Raw genomic sequence first — 19,365 nt, forward strand, 5'->3', positions numbered from 1 at the left:
TCACTGAGTGTGAGCTCACAGCTTCCTCCAGTCCAATCAACACACTCACACAAAATGCTGGAGGAACTCAGCAGGTAAAGAGTATAGTCGACTCTGTTCTCCAGTCTAATTATTTATTTCATTAGGCACAGGACTCTGATGCAGAGACGTTAGATGGGTTTCTTGAGGGCATCGAATGGATTCTTCGGGAAGTTGGGAGACTGTGAGTTCTGTGAGGGACAGCTGGACCATAATGAGGAATGGTGTTAGATCCAGGAAGCTCATCTCTTCTCCACCTCGTCAGAAGAAACCGCTGTTGACACTGTACCACGGAAGTGGGGTGATAATACTGATCACAAATCAGTCTGTCTGTGGGATCACTATCCTTTTATAACTATTGATAAATACTGTATCTCTGGCTGGATTTTAATCAAGTTTCAAGATAGATTAATGTTATTTCCAGTACACAAGTGTAAAGGAGAATTAAATAATTGTTACTCCAGATCTGATGGAGCTGAAAAAAGCACAATAAGATAAATAACACAATAATAATAATAAACACTATAAATATGAATACATTAGATAGCTTATATCCACAGATTGACTGTATGTCCACGAAGTGACGCCAGGCATAGGAGTGTAAGTACATAAGGTGACTTTGACAGGAAGTGATTAAGCAGTGGTGGATGGGTGGGTTAGTGGGTGGAGATGTTACTGCCTTACTGCCCATCTTTTGGGATTTATTCCTTTCAGCTGTAATTAGTGATGAGCACTACCAACTTATTATATGAAATAAGACATTCCCATGGAATTGTGTCAATATGCCTGATCTCCCTCGTCATGGGAAAGCAATGGAACAAAGGGAGAGTTGAACTCCTGTAATTAACCAATGAATCGTGGTCACTAGATTGCCATGACCTTCACCACAGGTTACTATCTATCCCATGTCCACGTCCCTGAGGTCTTGTGGAGATCTGGGATCCCATGATTACCTCCAGACCTGTGACCCTATGATATCAAGCGGGAGTCCACGCATCCTTGTCCCTGTGACTCTCTGACACAAAGGACGGAGTCGCTGCGTTCACTTCTCTGACCCTATGACAGCACCATCCCTGTCTCCATGTCCAGGTCACAATCAGGTTTATTATCACTGACACGTGTCATAAAATTTGTTGTTTGATAGCAGCAGTACAGTACAATACATTAAAAACTAGGAATTACAAGACGAAATATGCATATAAATATTTAAATTAACTAAGTAGGGCAGAAACAAGCAAAAAAATAAATGGCGAGGTAGTCAGTGTTCGTGGGTTCACTGTCCATTCAGAAATCTACGTTGGAGGGTAAGAAGACGTTCCTGAAACATTGAGTGTGTGACTCCTGTACCTCTCCCTGATGGTAGAATGAGAAGAGGTCATGTCCTGGGTGCTGCCTTTTGAGGCATCACGTTTTAAAGGTGTTTTCAATGACTTGAAGGCTAGTGCCCATGATGGAGCTGGCTGGGATTACAACCTCCTGCAGCTTTTTCTGATCCTGTGCAGTGACCCCTCCAAACCAGACCAGCGATATCATGAGTGTCTGTGTTCACAGTCAGTTCTGTGATCCCATATCAACACCGATGCAGTGTATTTAATATTCAGTAATCCTTGAGTAATTTTGTAAATATATCATTGATTAAGCATTCTTTGTTTACCCAATTCATTACGAGTTATATGTAAGAGATACGTGAATAGCATACATCGTTACTCTTCCACGTCCTCTGTGAGCACCTCAATAGTGAAGCTAAGTGCACGAATATTCCTGGGCCCCTGCACTTTTCTTGTGGTTGATTTCCGGAGTTACAAAATATAACAATGGGAAGTCCATGTCCAGGTGCGGGCTAACTGGTGGGGCAGCGCCCCAAGTCCAGGTAATTAAAAAGTTTTTTTTCCTCAATTTCTGATGCAAAGTTTCTGTATCGATGTGGTTTATCAATGTCTCTTTAAATTTAGACTAAAGTATATCTCGAAAATGAATCAAGGGGGAAACAACTCTTCAGCTTTTCCAATGTGAGGAGGATAGAGATTAGATTTTTTTTGTTGTGCATACATTGAAACATACAGTGACTTGATTTGATTGCATCAGATCTGCAAGGATAGGTGCTGAGCAGCCCACAAGTGTGGCTACGCTTCTGGTGCCACCATAGCATGCCCACCCATAACTCAGTAACCCTAACCCGAACATCTTTGGAATGTGGGAGGACACCGACGTGGTCATGGGTTACAGTCAGCAGTGGGCATTGAACCTGACCGGTGATCACAGCACTGCACAGTGTTACACTGACCACCATGTCACTGGCCATTTGCCCACGAGTGCCCACATTTGTAAAATTCTACGTATGCAATGGTGCCAGAAAAAATGGAAACAGAAGCACTTCGGGACGGTTCCAATAGCATCGAGGCTCATGTCATCTTGGCTGACAGAAAACAGTCTGTATTTCCTTTTCCTTTTCTGCCTGGATTTTATTTTTGCCTCTTCTGGGAGCCCTGCTCTTCGTGGCTTGTATAAATGACTTGGAGAAGAAAGTAGAAGGGTGGGTTATTAAGTCTGCAGATGTCACTAAGGTTGGTGGTGTTGTGGACAGTGTAGAAAGTTGTCGTAGATGACAACAGTACAGTGACGTCTGCAGAGCTGGGCTGATAAGTGGCAGATGGAGTTCAACCAGAAAAATGTTAAGTGATTCACTTTGCAATGTTAAGCTTGAAGGCAGAACACAGGGTTAATGACATGTTAATTGTGTACAGTTCTGGTCACTGAATTATAGGAAAGATGTCAACAAAATAGAGAGAGTACAGAGATGATTTTCTAGAACATTACCTGTGTTTCAGTACCTAAGTTACAGAGAAAGGTTGAACAAGTTAGGTCTTTATTCTTTGGAGCGTAGAAGGTTGAAGGGGGACTTGATAGAGGTATTTAAAATTGCAAAGGGGATAGACAGAGTTGACGTGGATAGGCTTTTTCCATTGAGAGTCGGGGAGATTCAACCAAGAGGACATGAGTTGAGAGTTAAGGGGCAAAAGTTTAGGGATAACACGAGGGGGAACTTCTTTACTCAGAGAGTGGTAGCTGTGTGGAACGAGCTTCCAGTAGAAGTGGTAGAGGCAGGTTCTATTTTTTCATTTAAAAAATATTGGGTAGGTACACGGACAGGAAAGGAATGGAGGGTTATGGGCTGAGTGCGGGCCAGTGGGACTAGGTGAGAGTAAGTGTTCAGCACAGATTAGAAGGGCCAAGATGACCTGTTTCCATGCTGTAATTGTTGTATGGTTATATGACAGGAATCTCAGCAGTGCGGAGAAACAGAGGGATCGGGGTCCATATGGTGAGTTGATGGAGTGGTTAAGGTGGGATATGGTGACTTGATGGAGTGGTTAAGGTGGTGTACTGCATGTGTTAATTAAAATGGCTTCTTTGTTAAAAGTAAAACTGCTTCTTTGTTATGCTAACTGGTGAGGGAGTGTTTTTCTTGCAGAGCACTCTTGAAGCTTGTTTGGGTTAAAGTTGCTGATAACAGGGATTGTATTCATTTGTTAACCATTTGGGTTGGATGTTATTTTCTTTTGTGGGTCTGGGAGCTGGGAGTGCGTGATCTTTTTGAGAGTCGGGAAGAAGATGGCGAGGAAGGTGGGGACGGGTGCGGCACTGATGGTCGATCACCAAGGGTGGTCGCAGGTGCGCGGGTTGTGGAGGTCAGAGGAGAGCGACAAGGGGTCAGAGGGTCAATGATTGAGCTCCAACAATGTGCACAAATTGACTGAACTCTAATAAGTTTTGGTGGCTTTTCTTTATTTTCTTTCCCTTCATATATATTGTATCATTATTAATCACTTAGTTCTAGTAAGATTCATAAAGTGTATTCTGTAAACGTACCGGGTGTGAGCTTGATATGGTGTGTGTGAACTTGTACTAGCATGTATTTCACAGCATCCATGTATAGGGGAGGCGCGGTTTGGCGGGTGGACGAATTTTCCCCTAGACATACACCATCTGGTCGCGTAAGCGTTACAGTGGGATATAGAGTGTTGCGTCACAGCATGTTGTTGGAGGAACTCAGCAGGTCAGGCAGCATCAATGGAACAGTATAAACAGTCAACGTTTCAGGCTGAGACCCTTCTTCAGAACTGGAAAGGAAGGGGGGAGAAGCCAGAATATTGTGTTGGGAGGAGGTGAAGGAGTACAAGTTGGCAGGTGTTAGGCGAGACAGGTGAGCGGGAAGGAGTGTGAATGGGAGAGGGGAGGGATGAAGTAAGAAGTTGGGAGGTGATAGGTGGAAGAGGAAGGAGGCAGGAAACCAGAGGAAATTGACAGGTAGGTGAGGAGGAGAGAAGGGGTGAGGGGGAACCAGGAATGGGAATGGAAAAAGAGAGAAGATGAGGGCACAGTAATTACCGGAAGTTAGAGAAATCAATGTTCATGCCATTAGGTTGGAGGCTAGCCAGATGAAATATGAGGTGTTGCTCCTCTAACCTGAATGTGGCCTCATCATACTACCATAAGGCATAGGAGTAGAATCTGGCCATTCAGCCCATCAAGTCTGCTTCTACATTCCATCATGGCTGATCCCAAAACCCACTCAACCCCATACACCTGCCTTCTCACCACATCCTTTGATGCCCTGACCAATCAGGAAATGAGAAACTCCCTCCTTAAATGTATCCAGGGATTTGGCCTCCGCCGCAGTCTGTGCCAGAACATTCCACAGATTTACTACTCTCTAGCCAAAAAAATTTCACCTTACCTCTGTTCTGAAAGGCCTCCACTCAATTTTGAGACTGACCTAGAGTTCTACCCTTACCATAGGAAAACATCCTCTCCACATCCACCATCCTGCACATCCATAATGCTTTCAACACTCAGTAGGTTTCAATGAGATCGCCCCACATTCTTCTAAATTACAGTGAGAACAGGCCCAAAGCATTCAAATGCTCATGTGTTAACCCCTTCGTTCCTGGAATCCACGTGAACCTCATCTGGTCTCTCTCCAATGACGACACATCCTTTCTGAGATATGGGGCCAAAACTGTTGACAATATTCCAAAATGCGGCCTGACTAGTATCTTATAAAGTCTCAGCATTATCTCCTTGCTTTTATATGCTTGAAATAAATGCTAAAATTGCATTTGCTTTCTGTACCACATGTTTGAACATTCTCCCCATTTAGATAACAGTCATTGTTCCTTTAACCAAAATGCAATATCATACATTTCCCAACACTGCATTCCACCTGCCACCTTTTTGCCCATTCTTCCAATTCGTCTAAGTTCTTCTATTCAAAGCTGCTACGCAGGTTGACACTGTGGTTAAGAAAGTGTACAGTGCATTGGCCTTCATCAGAGAGATAATGTTGCAGCTATATAGGACCCTGGTCAGACCCCACTTGGAGTACTGTGCTCAGTTCTGGTCGCCTCACTACAGGAAGGACGTGGAAACCATAGAAAGGGTGCAGAGGAGATTTACAAGGATGATGCCTGGATTGGGGAGCATGCCTTATGAGAATAGGTTGAGTGAACTGGGCCTTTTCTCCTTGGAGCGATGGAGGATGAGAGGTGAGCTGATAGAGGTGTACAAGATAATGAGAGGCATTGATCATGTGAATAGTAAGAGGCTTTTTCCCAGGGCTGAAATGGCTAGCACGAGAGGGCATAGTGTTAAGGTGCTTGGAAGAAGGTACAGAGGAGATGTCAGACACAGAGAGTGGTGAGTGCGTGGAATGGGCTGCCGGTGGCGGTGGTGGAGGTGGAAATGATAGGGTCTTTTAAGAAACTTTTGGATAGGTACATGGAGCTTAGAAAAATAGAGGGCTATGGGTAAGCCTAGGTAGTTCCAAGGTAAGGATATGTTCGGCACAGCTTTGTGGGCTGAAGGAGCTGTATTGTGTTTTCTACGTTTCTGCAATCACATTGCTTCCTCAGCACTACCTATCCCTCCACCTATCTTCATATCATCTCCAAACTTTGCCACAGAACCATCAATTCCATTATCCAAATCATTGACAAACAACGTGAAGAGTAGCGGTCCCAGTACTGACCTAAGGAACACAACTAATCACCAGCAATCAACTAGTAAAGGCCCCTTTTCTTCCCATTCGCTGCCTCCTGTCTGTCAGCTATTCCTCTATCCATGTTAGTATCCTTCCTGTAACACCAAAGGATTTTATCTTGTTCAGCAGCCGCATGTGTGTGCACCTTATCAAATGCCTTCTGAAAATCGAAGTAAATGACATCCACTGCCTCTCCTTTGTCCACCCTGCTTGTTACTTCCTCAAAAAACTCTAACAGATTTGTCAGGCAAGATTTCCCTTCACGGAATCCATGCTGACTCTGACTGATTTTATCTTTAGTCTCCAAGTACCCAAAACCTCATAGTTAATAATCAACTTCAACACTTTCCCAACCACTGAGGTTAGGCTAACTGGCCTATAATTTCCCTTCTTTTGCCTTCGTGGAGGACATTTGCAACATTCCAGTCCTCCGGGACTATGCCAGAATCAAGTGATTCTTGAAAGATCTTGACCAATGCATCTGTTATTTCTTCAGTGACTATCCACCTTCAGACCTTTCAGTTTGTCTTGCACATTTTCCTTTGTAATACCAATTGTACTCACTCCTGCTCCCAGATACTGTTGGTCCTCTGGCACACTGGGGTGTCCCTGCTTAATATTATTGGCTAGTCTGCTCTGATATTTCATCTTTTCCCTTATTATAGTTGTTTTTTTAAAGTTGGATTTTATTGGATTTTTTTGTTGGATTTTAAAAACTTCCCAATTATCTAACTTCTCACTCATTTTTTTCTACCTTCTATACCCTTGCCCTGGCTTTTAAGCAGTCCTTAAATTAAGCAGTCCTTGTCAGCCACAGGGGCCTCCCCCTACCATTTGAGAACTTCTTCCTCTGTAGGTCATATCTATCCTGCACCTTGTGAACTATCCCAGAAACTTCAGCCATCTCTGCTCTGCCGTCATCCCCACTGGAATCCTCCTCCAATCCACCTGAGCAAGCTCCTCTCTCATGCCTCTGTAATTCCCTTTATTCCATTCTGATACAGATACATGTGACTTGTGCTTCTCTATCTCAAATTGTAGTATGAACTCAATCATATTATGATCACTGTCTCCTAAGGGTTCCTTTACATTAAGCTCCCTCAAGAGATATAGGTTATTACACAACACCCAATCTAAAATAGCCTTTCCCTCAGTAGGCTCAAGCACAAACTGCTCGAAAAAGCCATCTTGTAGGCATTCAACAAATTCCCTCTCTTGCGATCCCACACCAACCTCAATCCTCAATCCCCTTGAATATTGAAGATTCCATTACTGTTGTGTCATTACCCTTAGTACATGCCTTCTCCAGCTCCTTTTGCAATTTCAACCCCACACCTTGGCTACTATTTGGAGGCCCATACGATTCCCAAAATAGTTTTTTTCACCCTTGTAACATCTTAACTCCACCCACAAAGATTCAACTTTCTCTGACTCTATGTCACCGCTTTCTAAAGATGTAATTCCACCTCCTGCCAACAGAGCCACACCACTGCCGATGCCTTCCTGCCTTTCCTTTTGATATAAAGTATATCTTTGATGTTAACATAGCAATAAAGGAGGCCGTAGATAGACCATGTCAGAATGGGAGTTGACATGTCTATGGCCTTCTCCCAAAAGGTAGCAATGCAGGTAGGGTGATAATGAAAGCATACCAAATCAAAATCAAATCAAGCTTAATTGTCATTCAAACCTGACAGGGATACAGCCGAACAAGACAGCATTCCTCTGGGCTAAGGTACAAAAACATACACGCGCGTTCAAAATAGCGAGAACGAAAAGATCGTCACGCAAGAAAACACGTTTTATTAGTCGGAGACCCTGAGCGACATCCTGCAAATTGATGGTTCCTGGCGATCCAGCCATCATTCGAACACCGGAGGGGAGCACCAGCAGGAAGAGCCACTCCAACTGAGCACGGGTGCTGCACTACACCGGCCTCCACCTGCACTGCGGCAGCTTGAGGCCAAGCTCTCGGTACATTAGACATCCCACCCTGCAAAAGCTCATTTCAGGGAGGCAGCACCATCAATTTGCGGGAGACTCCCGGGAGAGGTGGGATGTCTGCAGTAGAGTAGCTCCTTAGCAGCTAGCCAGCTAGTTTAAATAACGTTCGCTATGCTAATGAACGAATGACACCTGTTAAACTCACCTCAACATGTCTCTTACATTTTAACCCACCATGGGCAATAGAAAAGTCACTGTTGCAAACAGTGCAACGAGCAAAACTGTCATTATTTTTGACTCCTATCAGGCAGGGGTACACTTTAGTGTAGTCTGGGATGAAGTATATTTTCTTTTTTGGAACACTCTGCCATGATGCTCTCTCATTCTCTCTCTCTTTCACTCTCATTCTCTCTCTATCTTTCTCTCTCTCAAAAAATCGATTTCCGGGATATTGTAAATAATTTGCGGGCGTCAAGGAGCCACTATCAATATGCAGGAGACTCCCAGAACTTCTGAGAGAGGTGGGATGTCTGCTACATCCAAGGCTACACTGCTGCCTCTTTGCCTGTCTCACCACCAAACAAGGGAAATGGGCCTGCGGCAATCAAGAACACAAGAAATAGGTGCAGGAGTAGGCTATCCATCCCAGTGAGCCTGCCCTGCCATTCAATAAGATCATGGCTGATCTGGCCATGGACTCATCTCCTCCTCCTACCTTTTCCCCATAACCCCTAATTCCCCTACAATGCAAAAACCTATCCAACCTTGTCTTAAATATATTTACTGAGGGAGCCTCCACTGCTTCATTGGGTAGAGAATTCCACAGATTCACCACCCTCTGGGAAAAGCAGTTCCTCCTCATCTCTGTCCTAAATCTACTCCCTCAAATCTTGAGGCTACATCCCCTAGTTCTAGTCTCACCTACCAGTGGAAACAACTTTCCTGCCTCTATCTTATCTATCCCTTTCATGATTTATATGTTTCTATGAGATCTCTCCCCATTCTTCTGAATCCCAGTGAGTACAGTCCCAAGTGTTTCAACCTTCCCTCACAGTCTAACCCCTTCACCTCTGGAATCAACCTGGTGAACCTCCTCTCCACTGCCTCCAAAGCCAGTATATCCTTCCTCAAGTACAGAGACCAGAACTGCACACAGTACCCCAGGTGCAGCCTCACCAGTACCCTGTATAGTTGCAGCATGACCTCCCTGCTCCTAAATTCAATGTCCGACAGGGTGTTGTGATTGCGAGAGAAACCTGAGGCTGCCACTGCATGCTGCATGTGGACACCAACCAATGATGGTGGTGGAAGATGGTGGTCCAGAGCGGGTGGAGTCTTTGATGTTGGCCACTTTACCAAGACAGTGGGAAATTATGCTGAGCAGATTCTTTAACTGACCAGATACACAAAAACACGACATGGGCATCTCTTCATACATTTAAGGTTCACATAGAGTCATAGAACACTACAGCACAGAAACAGGCCCTTCAGCCCATCTATTCAGTGTTGAACCATTAATCTGCCTCGTCCCGTCAACCTGCACCCAGACCATAGCCTTTTATAACCTTTCCATCTATGTACCCATCCAAATTTCTCTTAGATGTTGAAATCAGCCCACATCCACCATTTATGTTGGCAGCTCGTTCCACATTTCTCACCACCCTCTGAATGAAGTTCCCCCTCATGTTCTTAAACATTTCATCCTTAATCCATGACCTCAGGTTGTAGTCTCACCCAGCCTCAGTGGAAAAAGCCCACTGGCATTTACTCTATCTGTGCCCTTCATAATTTTGAATAACTTAATCAAATCTCCACTTATTCTTCAAAGCTCAGGTGAATAAAGTCCCAACTTATTAAAACTTTCCCTATAACTCTGGTCCTCAAGTCCCAGCAAAATCCTTCGACATTTTCACTACATTCTTTCAATCTTAGTTTATATCTTTCCTGTAGGTGGGTGACCAGAACTCAATACAATACTCCAAATTAGGCCTCACCAATGTTTCATACAACTGAAGATAATATTCAAACCATAGTACTCAATGTTTTTGATTTATGAAGGCCAATGTGCCAAATAGAGTTACAAGAAAAAAAATTAAATCACTTAGATCTGAAATACCCTTTCTTAATGAGATGACAGTACAGAATATTTAAAACGTCTGTTAGCAGGACAAGGACTTTGGTTGTGTTATAACCACACATGGCCTCATGGTGGCGACATGGTACCTATGATGAGAATGGTTTGGGCCCTAATTGGGCTGGGGTAAATTAATGCAATTTCAAGTTCCTGGTTGTCAATATCGCTGAGGATCTAACCTGGACACAATTATTGATGCAGTTATAAAGAAGGCAAGACAGCAGCTAAATTTCATTTGGAGTTTGAGGAGATTTGGGTTGTCACCTAAATACTTGAAAACTTCTACAAATGTAACGTGGAGAGCATTCTGACTGGATACACCACTGGCTGGGATGAGGGTGTGGGGGCTACTGTACAGGACTGAAAGTAGCTGCAGAAAGTTGTAAAATTAGTCAGCTCAATCTTGAGTACTAGCCTCATAGTAACCAAGATATCTTCAAGTAGCAGTGGCTCAGAAAGGCAGTGTCCCCCATCACAAAGGAGATGCCCTCATTGTTACCATCAGATAGGAGATACAGAAGCCTGAAGGCACACACTCAGCGATTCAGGAACAGCTTCTTCCCCTTTGCCACCCGATTCCAAAATGGACATTGATCACATGAACTCTACCTCTCTTTTATTGTTTCTCTTTTTTGCTCTGTTTTTAATTTAACATTTAATATACATATATACTTACTGTAATTGATTTACTTTCTTTCCCAGTATTATCATGTATGGCATTGAACTGCTGCTGCCGTTAACAAATTTCACAAAATAAGCTGATCTGATTCAGCCTCCTCTTTAGGAAAATAATCAGTGGTTCTGCAGTGGATAGCACTTTCACTAGTTCTAGTGTGGTGCATTCAAGACTTGCTCAAGCTCCAGTTTCCTCCCACAGACCAAAGATGTACCGGTTAGTAGGTTAATTGGTCATTGTAAATTGTCCTGTGAGTAGGCTGGGATGAAATAGTTGGGTTGCTCAGGGTCAAAAGGGCCTGATGCATGCAGTATCTCTAAATAAATAATAAATAAAATACATTCCCTGTGGCATACTCTTGAGAACATGATCTCTCAGGTCAGACGTTAAACTGGGGTCCTTGGCAAGAATATGGGAATGAGCCCAAGCTGGACTGGGTTCCTCCACAGGAATAAGGGAACGATCCCAAGCTGGACTAGGTTCCTCCACAGGAATAAGGGAACGATCCCAAGCTGGACTGGGTTCCTCCACAGGAATAAGGGAACGATCCCATGCTGAACTGGGGTTCTCGGCAAGAATATGGGAACGATCCCAAGCTGAACTGGGGTTCTCGGCAAGAATATGGGAACGATCCCAAGCTGAACTGGGTTCCTCCACAGGAGTATGGGAACGATCAAGCTGTTAGTTCTAATTTATCCAGGGCCCAACACATCGATGCAGTCACAAGGGCGGTACACTAGCATCTCTACATCTTTTGGTTATGTCACAAAAGTCACTTACAGATTTTGCAGAGAGAGTTCAGACTGGCTGCAACGTCACTGCATTGCAAGAGGCCACAGCTCCATCACATGCACATCCCTCCCCAGGACTGAGGACATCTCCAGGAGGCAGCATCCATCACTAAGGACCCTCACCACCTCAGACATCCTCCCCTCACATTACTGCCATCAGAGAGGAGGTACTGGAGGCTTGAAGACACACAGTCGATGATTCAGAAACAGCCTTTTCCTGTCCACCATCAGAAATCTGAATGGTCCATTGTTCCGATGCTTTGCACTATTTATAAATTTCAGGTTGCTGCTGCAAAGCAACACATTTCACAACTATGATAGTAAATCTGATTTTGGTGAAGAGGGACGGAGTTGATTTGATCAGTAGTTATTATCGTATCGCTGTGTGTGGAGTTTCAGGATGCAGGCTGTCTGCTTGCTCTATGTAAGTTTACAGATTTTGCTACTTTCCAAAAGTCCAGAAAGACCCGAGTGCAACATGTGTATAATTTTAAATTGACAGTTAAATCCATCTGGTCCAGGGCAGAAATCCGCTGCCTTGTTCAGCACAATTAAAGATGGAAAAATAAATGTTGTCCCACTGGAAAATGAATAACTATTAAAGAAAGCTTTTCCCTTATAAATCAACATCTCCAATTCTTATTACTCTACCACCCTATCGCCACTGCAAGTTCAAAGTAAATTTATTATCACAGTACGTACATGTCACCACATACAACCCTGAGATTCATTTATTCAGGCATACTCAGTAAATTGGAGAACCATAATGGAATCAGTGAAAGACCATGCCCAATCAGATGTGCAAAAGACAACAAACTGTGTTAATCCAAATGAGAAAAATAAATAAATAAACAATAAATATCAAGAACATGAGATTGAAAGTCCTTGAAAGTGAGTCCATCGGTTGTGGGAGCAGTTCAGTGATGTGGTAAGTGAAGTTATCCTCTTGATGAATGTTGCTTTCCTGTGACAGTGCACCCTGTGGATACGCTCAGTAATGGGGAGAGCTGTATCCATACTTTTTGTAGAATTATCCAACCAAGAGCTTTGGTGCTTCTTTACCAGACTGAGATGCAGCCAGTCAGTATACTCTGCACAACACACCTGTTTGTCAGAGTGTTAGGTGTCATGCTGAATCATCGCAAATTCCCAAGGAAGTAGAAGCACTGTTGTAATTTCACTTCAATTGCCCTCCCAAATGGTAGCACCAAGTAATTTAAAGTTACTGACTCTGATTCCCCGATGAACCCTGGCTTGTAGACCTCCAGTTCCCTCTTCCTGAAGTCAATAATCAGCTCTTTGATTTTGCTGACACTAAGTGTGAGGTTGTTGTTGTGGCACCACCAATCTCCCTCCTATATGCTGATTGATCACAACCTTTGACTCGGCCAATGACAGTGGTGTCATCAGCAAGGTTAGGTATGGCATTGGAGCTGTGCTTAGCCTCACAGTCGTAAGGGTAATGCGAGTAGAGTAGATGGCTAAGCACACAGCCTTGTGGTACCCCTGCGTTGATTGAGATTGTGGAGGAGATGTTGTTGCCAGTCTAAACTGATGGGTCTGCAAGTAAAGATCCAATTGTACAGGATGTGCTGAGGCCAAGGTCTCAAAGCTTATTAGTTTTGAAGGGATGATGGTATTGAATGCCAAGCTGTAGTCGATAAAGAGCATCCTGATGCACGTACCTTCGCTGTCCAGATGTGCCAGCGTTGAGTGAAGAGCTAAGGATATGGCATCTACTGTGGACCTGTTCTGCTGGTAGGCAATTGGAGCAGACTGAAGTCACTCTCAGGCAGGAGTTGATATGTTTCATCACCAGCCTCTCAAAGTGCTTCATCACAGTGGATCGAAGTGGCTGATAGTCTGAGGTACCACGTTGTTCTTAGGCACTGGTATAATCGAAGCCGCTTGAAGCAGGTGCGTACCTCAGTCTGCTGAAGCAAGATGTTGAAGATATCAGTGAACACACCAGACAGTTTGTCAGCATGGGTCTTTAGTACTCAGCCAAGTTCTCCGAATGGACTGGATTCACTCTCTAAAGGCAAGCCACATGTCATCTTCAGATACTAAGATCGGGAGGCATGGGGGTGCGTGATTGTTCCTCCACGTTCTGGTGGTCAAAGCGAGCATGGAAGACATTCAGCTCATCTGGAAACAAATTTCAGCTGTTCCCTATGTCACTAGATTTATCTTTGTAGGATGTTATGGCATTCCAACCCTGCCACAGCTGTCAAGCATCCCTCGTTGATTCTAGTCCAGTCCGGAATCTCCACTTCACCCACCAGATGGTTTTCTGGAGATCGTACCTGCAACTCCTGTGGCATTCTTGATCTCCAGACTTGAATGCTGCTGATCTAGCCCTCAGAAAATTCCAGATTTGATGGTACATCCAAGACTTCTGATTGGGGTAAATCCTGAAAGATTTCATGAGGACACACTTATCTACAGCTGTTTTAATAAAGCCTCCAGGGAATATTGGATTTGTATGCACAGGATATACACAATGAATAGTAGGGAATGCTGAGGAATAGGGAAGCCTGGGCGTACAAGTCCATAGTTCCCTGCAGGTGGTAGCACAGGTATATATGATGAAGAAGGCATAGGGAAGACACTAGACTCGAGATGGCATATACTGGAATCTGGACCAAGTAAACAACCTGCTGGTGGAATTCAGAAGGTCAGGCAGCATCTGGGGAGGAAAAACTCTTGAGATGCCTTGGGCCTTCATTAGCTGGTGCTTAAAATATAAGAGCAGGGAGGATATAGTATGGCTTTATAAAACAGTTTAGAGGTGATATCTGGAATATTGTAACTTTGGATTCCACAGTAGGAAGGACAGGATTGCTTTGGGAGTGTGCAAAGGAGATTCACAGATATAATGTCGAAGTTTATGAGGGTGACTGGACAGGCTGGGCCTTCTTTTTCTTCGATCAAATTAAATTAATCTCTCCTGCCTACACAAAGTCAATAGAGTATTTTATTTTTATTTTATTGAGATGCAGCGCAGAATAGCTGAGTGAGCACTAGGGGGCATGGACTGCAGCCCTCTGAGCCATGCTGCCCATCAATCCCACCGTTTCATCCTAATTTAGTCACAGGGCAATTAACAATAATGAATTAACCTAAACTGCTATGTCTTTGAAATGTGGGAGGAAACCGGTGCACCCAGAGGAGGCCCACACAGTCATGGGGGCAGCATGTAGATATTAAGAAAGAGGATGTACTGGAGGTTTTGGAAAGCATCAAGTTGGATAAGTGGCCAGACCAGATGAGATGTACCTCAGGCTACTGTGGGAAGTGAGGGAGGAGATTGCTGAGCCTTTGGCGATGATCTTTGCATCATCAATGAGGACGGGAGAGGTTCCGGTGGATTGGAGGGTTGCAGATGTTGTTCCTTTATTCAAGAGAGGGAGTAGAGATAGCCCAGGAAATTATAGACCAGTGAGTCTTACTTCAGTGGTTCGTAAGTTAATGGAGAGGATCCTGAGAGGCAGGATTTGTGAAGATTTGGAGAGGTATAATATGATTAGGAATAGTCAGCATGGCTTTGTCAAGGGCAGGTCATGCCGTACGAGCCTGATTGAATTTTTTGAGGATGTGACTAAACACATTGATGAAAGAAGAGCAGTAGATGTAGTGTATATGGATTTCAGCAAGGCATTTGATAAGGTACCCCTTGCAAGGCTTATTGAGTAAGTAAGGAGGCATGGGATCCAAGGGGACATTGCTTTGTGGATCCAGAACTGGCTTGTCCACAGAAGGCAAAGAATGGTTGTAGACGGGTCGTATTCTGCATGGAGGTTGGTGACCAGTGGTGTGCCTCAGGGATCTGTTCTGGGACCCTTACTCTTGGTGATTTTTATAAATGACCTGGATGAGGAAGTGGAAGGATGGGTTAGTAAATTTTCTGATGACACAAAGGTTGGGGGTGTTGTGGATAGTGTGGAGGGCTGTCAGAGGTTACATTTTTAAAAAAAAATATTTATTTATTAAATTTTAGAACATTACAAGAATAAATGTGATGATAAAATAGTAAGAAAAATAATATTAACTCTCCCCCCTCCCCTTGACCCTCCCCCCCTTAACCCTTGTCTAAAGAAAAAACGAAAGAAGAGAAAGATTGCCTGGATATCGGAGGATCCCCACATGCTCCATGGAGTTCAAAATAATTTTAATATTTATTTTTACTTTCCCCAATTACTTCATAATTTCATCTTCAAAGGACCTATGTATTTAATCCTATCTTTTGTAAGTATGGGAACCAAATTTTCCAAAAATATATCATATTCATTTCTTAGATTGTATGTAATTTTTTCAAGTGGAATACAACTATGTATTTCATTATTCCAATGATCCATAGTTAAATATAAATCAGATTTCCAAGTAACTGCGATAACTTTTGGCTACTGCCAGTGCAATTTTTATAAATTTTTTTCTGATACTTATTCAATTTAAGTTTCGATATTGTCCCTTCAATGTCTCCTAATAAAAATAATACTGGACTATGTGGGAGTTGTACTCCAGTAATTTGTTCCAATAAAAGTCTTAGATTTATCCAAAATGGTTGAATTTTAAAACAAGACCAAGTAGAAAGTAAAAAAGTACCAATTTCTTGATTACATCGAAAACATTGGTCAGACATATTTGAATTTAATCTATTTATTTTCTGTGGTGTTATATATAATTGATGTAAAAATTATATTGTATTAATCTAAGTCGAACACTTATTGTATTTCTCATACTATCAGAACATAATCTTTACCAATTTTTTCCATCAGTTTTAACATTCAAATCAGATTCCCATTTTTGTCTTGATTTATGAATTCCTGATTTAATTGTCTGTTTTTGAATCAAATTATACATACAAGATGTAATTTTTAAAATTTTTCCTTTCTGAATTAATATTTCTATTTCACTAGGTTTTGGCATCAACATTGTTTGACCCAGCTTTTCTCGTAAATAAGCTTTTAATTGAAAATAACAGAAAAGAGTGTTGTTTGATATTTTATATTTATTTTTTAATTGATCAAATGGCATCAATATAACTCCTTCAAAACAATCACCTATATATTTAATCCCCTTTTGGAACCAATTATGTAAATGTTTATTATCCATTGTAAAAGGAATAAGCCTATTTTGAATTAAAGTTCTTTTTGCTAATAAAGATTTCTTTATCTCATCGTCCATATTTACCTTATTCCATAAATCAATCAAGTGTCTTAATATAGGAGATTCTTTTTTTTCCCGTATCCATTTGGATTCCCATTTATATATAAAATCTTCTGGTATGTTTTCTCCTATCTTATCTAATTCTATTCTAATCCATGCCGGTTTTTCTTCATCAAAAAAAGACGCAATAAATCTAAGTTGATTTGCTTTATAATAATTCTTAAAATTTGCAAGTTTTAACCCTCCTAAATCAAATTTACATGTCAATTTTTCCAATGATATTCTTGACATCTTTCCTTTCCAAAGAAATTTCCTTACATATTTATTCAGTTCTTGAAAAAACTTCTGAGGTAATTGTATTGGTAAAGTTTGAAATAAATATTGCAATCTAGGAAATATATTCATTTTTACAGCATTAACTCTATCTATTAATGTTATTGGTAACATCATCCATTTATCAAGATCCTCTTTTATTTGTTTTAATAATGGCAAATAATTTTGTTTATGTACATTTTTTACATCATCATCAACTCTAATACCTAAATATTTTATCCCATTTATTGACCATCAAAATTGAGTTACTAATCGACATTGATTATAATTTCCTTTGGTAAGGGGTAAAATTTCACTTTTATCCCAATTTACTTTATACCCTGATACTTTCCCATATTCTTCCAATCTAAAAGATAATCTTTGCAAAGAATGCAATGGGTTTGTTAAATAAATCAAAACATCATCAGAAAATAAATTAATCTTGTATTCTTCTTGATTAACTCTAAAGCCCCCAATGTCTGTATCTGTTCTAATTAATTCAGCTAATGGTTCTATTGCCAATACAAATAAAGCAGGTGATAATGGGCAGCCTTGTCTAGTTGACCTCGTTAAGCAAAATGGTGTTGAAATCTGACCATTTATAACTACTTTAGCTTGAGGATTAGTATTTAAAGTTTTAATCCATTGTATAAAAGATTTTCCTATTTTTCCAATACCTTAAATACAAAATCCCATTCCAATCTATCAAATGCTTTTTCTGCATCCAACGCAACTGCCACACTCATTTCCTCTCTTTTTTGTGCCAAATGAATTATACTAAGTAACCGGGTTATATTATCCATTGATTGTTTTTAATAAAACCTGTTTGATCCATATGTATTAATTTTGGTAAATATTTAGATATTCTATTAGATAAAATTTTTGCTAGTATTTTATAATCTGTATTCAACAAAGAAATAGGTCTATATGATGTTGGTTTTAAAGGATCTCTTTTTTTTTTGGCAATACAGTTATGATCGCTTTTAAAAAAGATTGTGGGAGTTTATGCATTCTTTCCACTTAGTATATTAATTCCATAAAAGGAGGAATTTTTTATAAAATTCAGGAGGAAAACCATCTTCTCCTGGGGATTTATTACTCTGAAGTGATCCTAAAGCTTCTTCAACCTCTTTTAATGTAAAGGGCATATCTAATCCTTTCTGTTCTTCCAAATTTAAGTTTGGAAGGGTTATTTGTGATAAAAAATTTAACTATCCCAGCAATCGTATTTTGTGATTCTGATTGATATAGTTCAGTATAAATTTTTTTTTAAAGTTTCATTAATTTCTAAAAGTTTATAAGTAACCTTATTTACACTTGTTCTAATTGCATTTATTGTTTTAGAAGCCTGTTCTGTTTTCAATTGCCAAGCAAGAATTTTATGTGATCTTTCACCTAATTCGTAATATTTCTGTTTAGTTCTCATAATTACTTTTTTTGTACGATATGTCTGGAGTGTATTATATTGTAGTTTTTTATTAACAAGTTGTCTTCGTTTTTCTTCTGTCATATATCTGAGATTCTTTTTCTAACTTTATGATATCTTTTTCCAATTGATCTATTTCTGCTGTGTATTCCTTCTTAATTTTAGATGTATAATTTATAATCTGACCCCTTAAATATGCTTTCATCGCTTCCCATAATACAATTTTATCCTCAACTGAATGTATATTTGTATCCAAAAAAAATTGAATTTGTTTTTTTTATAAAATCACAAAAATCTTGACGTTTTAATAAAATTGAATTAAACCATCTATAGATCTATTCCTCTTTATCCATCATTATCATTGTCATTATCAAGGGGGAATGATCTGACAATATTCTTGCTTTATATTCCACACTTTTCACTCTATCTTGAATATTTTTTGATAATAAAAAAAATCAATCCTTGAGTAAGTTTTATGTCTATTTGAATAAAATGCATAATCTCTTTCTCTTGGATTAATTTTTCTCCATATATCAATCAGGTTAAAATCTTTCATTAATGATAAAGTTAGTTTTATTACTTTGTAGCAACTTTAGTTGATCTATCCAAAACTGGATCTAAACAAATATTAAAATCTCCACCTATTAATATTTTATCATGTGCATCAGCCAAGTTCAAAAAAACTTCTTGTATGAATTCTGCATCATTTTCATTTGGTGCATAAATGTTCATAAAAGTCCATAATTCTGAAAAAATTTGACAATGTATAATCACATATCTCCCCACAGAATCAATTATTACATTTTGTATTTTAATTGGTAAAGATTTATTAACCAAAATTGCAACTCCTCTTGA

The 19,365-nt window shown here is 40.7% G+C and overlaps 1 protein-coding gene across 4 annotated transcripts in view; it reads left to right on the plus strand.

Annotated features, from left to right (window-relative positions):
• The window catches only part of fbxo4 (F-box protein 4), a 70,751-nt gene extending 51,998 nt beyond the window's left edge, over positions 1-18,753 (plus strand). Inside the window, exon 8 of one of the 4 annotated variants that reach the window (XM_059974273.1) lies at positions 15,702-18,753. In XM_059974273.1, the coding sequence (XP_059830256.1) occupies positions 15,702-15,956 (255 nt within the window). In that variant the 3' untranslated portion in view covers positions 15,957-18,753. The other 3 variants (XM_059974272.1, XM_059974275.1, XM_059974274.1) reach the window with 3 other exon arrangements.
• The last annotated feature ends 612 nt before the right edge of the window (positions 18,754-19,365 follow it).

This window comes from Hypanus sabinus, chromosome 7 (genome assembly GCF_030144855.1).
Source record: "Hypanus sabinus isolate sHypSab1 chromosome 7, sHypSab1.hap1, whole genome shotgun sequence".
NCBI classification, from domain to species: domain Eukaryota; kingdom Metazoa; phylum Chordata; class Chondrichthyes; order Myliobatiformes; family Dasyatidae; genus Hypanus; species Hypanus sabinus.